General features: G+C 58.0%; 1 protein-coding gene across 1 annotated transcript in view; it reads left to right on the top strand.

The window, feature by feature from the left end:
* Positions 1-33: 33 nt before the first annotated feature.
* The window catches only part of FRMD6 (FERM domain containing 6), a 5,939-nt gene continuing 3,585 nt past the window's right edge, over positions 34-2,387 (top strand). The window contains exons 1-5 of the mRNA XM_009322952.1: positions 34-129; positions 721-876; positions 1,884-1,949; positions 2,058-2,126; positions 2,325-2,386. Of these exons, the coding sequence (XP_009321227.1) occupies positions 34-129; positions 721-876; positions 1,884-1,949; positions 2,058-2,126; positions 2,325-2,386 (449 nt within the window). The remainder of the gene's footprint in view (positions 130-720; positions 877-1,883; positions 1,950-2,057; positions 2,127-2,324; position 2,387) is intronic.

The raw sequence follows: 2,387 nt of genomic DNA, 5'->3' as shown, positions 1-2,387 counted from the left end.
TTTGCCGGTGAGCGGGGTAGGGAACGGGCCCGGATGGCGCGGCAGTGGCACAGGCAGCTCCCGGCCGGGACCCCCTTCGGCCGGGACCCTCCTCCCCGCAGCGAGGGCCTGGCGGCCAGCCTCTGCGGGGTACCCAAAAACAAGTCCATTTATTACCAGACAGGTAAATTATCAGTTAGAGAGGAGCGGCGAGGGGCTGCACGGCTGCGTGTGATGTGCCCTTGGACCCCGAACGGCTGAACCTCCCCCGTGGTTCCCCGTGGCCACGGCTGCCAGTGGATGCTGGGAAGATTAATAAAAGATGTAGGCACCGTTGCCCACTTCGTGTGCTTTCTGGGTTTTGCCCCAAATCTACCAGCTTCCCTTTTCATTGTACGTGTCGCTGAGGAGCGATGGCCCCGGGGCCGCGTCCCCAGCCCTGCAGGGACCCTGTGCGTGGCTCTCCCTGCCCCGGCATGGGTGTCACCCGGTGGTGTGAGCTCCGTGGGACGGGCACGCGGAGCAAACGTCCACTTCCCAGGGGGAAATCCTGCTGGCGAGAAGTTGTTGGCTGCTGCTATCTATTTTATTTTCGCTTGCAGGTCTCTATAATGGAGCGTATTGCTCCAATTTCCCTCTTCCCTGGAAATCGCCTCTACCCGGGAGCGCCGGGGCTGGCGGCCGGCCCCGAGCGAGCACGGAGCGGCTCCCCCGGACGAGTTTCTTTTCTCCTCCAAACAGGTGGTTGCGAAGAGGGGCAAGGACTACATCCTGAAGCACGTCCCAAACATGCACAAAGATCAGTTTGCCCTGACGGCCTCCGAAGCCCATCTCAAGTACATCAAGGAGGCCGTCCGGCTGGATGACGTGGCTGTGCACTACTACAGGTTGTACAAGGTGAGCCCGGGCTGGGCTTTGGATTCAGGGCTGCTTTTTATTGAAAGGAGCAACTGCCGAGCAATTTCTAAGGCATTTTGGGAAGAGCTGCGTTTGAACTGGCATTCCCTGGCTGGAGCAGAGCGGTCTCGAGGGCAGTGCTTCGCTCCCAGAGGCAGGGAGATGCAGCTTTTTATAGTCCTGCCATTTTCTACAAGCTATGGAGAGGCAAGAGGTTTGCCAGGGTGCGAGGAGGCAGCCGTGAGGTTTCTGGCATCTTATTTTTTGGTATCCCCTCCCTAAGAAATATATGGTGGGTTTTTCTCCTGGGAACAAAGCAATTTGTTTGCTGGGAGCTGGTGCTTCGCAAACCATTTTGTAGCACCCTTAAGTTAAAGAGAAGTTTGCCTTCGGGAGAGCACAGGGAATGGCAAATACAGAGAGTGTCTGAGCACGGCAAGGGGGTACATCGTTAAAAAGGGCTGTAAAAAAAAAAACGACAAAACCTTGTTTCCAGCCCCCCAGGGAGATGTGCGTGGGGGACAGTGGCCATGTGCGTGGCCAGTGCCACCCACGCTGCTGCAGGCAGGGTGGGCTGCCCCACCGTCACCTGCTCTGTGCCGGTGCAGGAGCGGGTTGGGCTCAAGCGTAAAAGTGCCCCAGCTCTGTTTCTGAAGGTCCTGCCAAGTTTTCTGAGGTTAAACTGCTTTTCCAGACCCTAAAGCTGGGGTGTTTCTGGGCGGTGAGGGGGGTGGTAGGTGCCTGGGAGGTGAGGCTGGGGAGGGTGTTAGAGGGTGCGACCGGGCGGTGTGTGTGCATCATTAATTAAACGGTTGGACTTGATGATCTTAAGGGTCTTTTCCAACCTAAATGATTCTATGATTAATGTGGCACCTACTGTCTGCGGCTGTTGCTGCTGCACGGGAGACGGGGCGATTAGAGGAGGATACCTGGGCCGAGGGGCCAGATTTATCCACTTCATGCTGCAAATCGTGTATTTAAAACCATCTAATTTTTTTCCCCCTTAGGACAAAAGGGAGGTGGAGGCCGCCCTGACGCTGGGGCTGACCACGCGGGGCATCCAGATCTTCCAGGTAGGCGGCTGAGCGAGGGCGACGGCTCGGCTCCTTGCCCGCTGCCAGGCAGGCGTGGGCAGCCCCTGCCGGCATCCTCAGCCGGGCCTGCCTCTCCTCTTTTTGCAGAACTTGGATGAAGAAAAGCAGCTGCTCTACGACTTCCCCTGGACAAACGTGGGGAAACTGGTGTTCGTGGTCAGTGCCGCCATCCCCAGGGCAGAGCATCTCTGCCCTATGTCGCTCCCGGGCTTTGATTTGGGCACGGGGTGGTGTTGCACAGACCTCAAGTGGGGTGACTGCAAGCTGGGGGGTTAATAGGCGGGCTGCAACAGGGCTGGGCGAGAATTAGAGTATTTGTCTCTCCGGGGCTGATGTTCCCCCTCTCCCACGCAGGGCAAGAAGTTTGAGATCCTGCCGGACGGGCTGCCCTCGGCCAGGAAGCTCATCTACTACACG

The sequence above is a fragment of the Pygoscelis adeliae genome, unplaced genomic scaffold (genome assembly GCF_000699105.1).
Source record: "Pygoscelis adeliae isolate BGI_AS28 unplaced genomic scaffold, ASM69910v1 Scaffold314, whole genome shotgun sequence".
Classification (NCBI taxonomy): Eukaryota; Metazoa; Chordata; class Aves; order Sphenisciformes; family Spheniscidae; genus Pygoscelis; species Pygoscelis adeliae.
The sequence above is the reverse complement of the archived record's forward strand: the minus strand, read 5'-3'. Positions and strand labels throughout refer to the sequence as shown.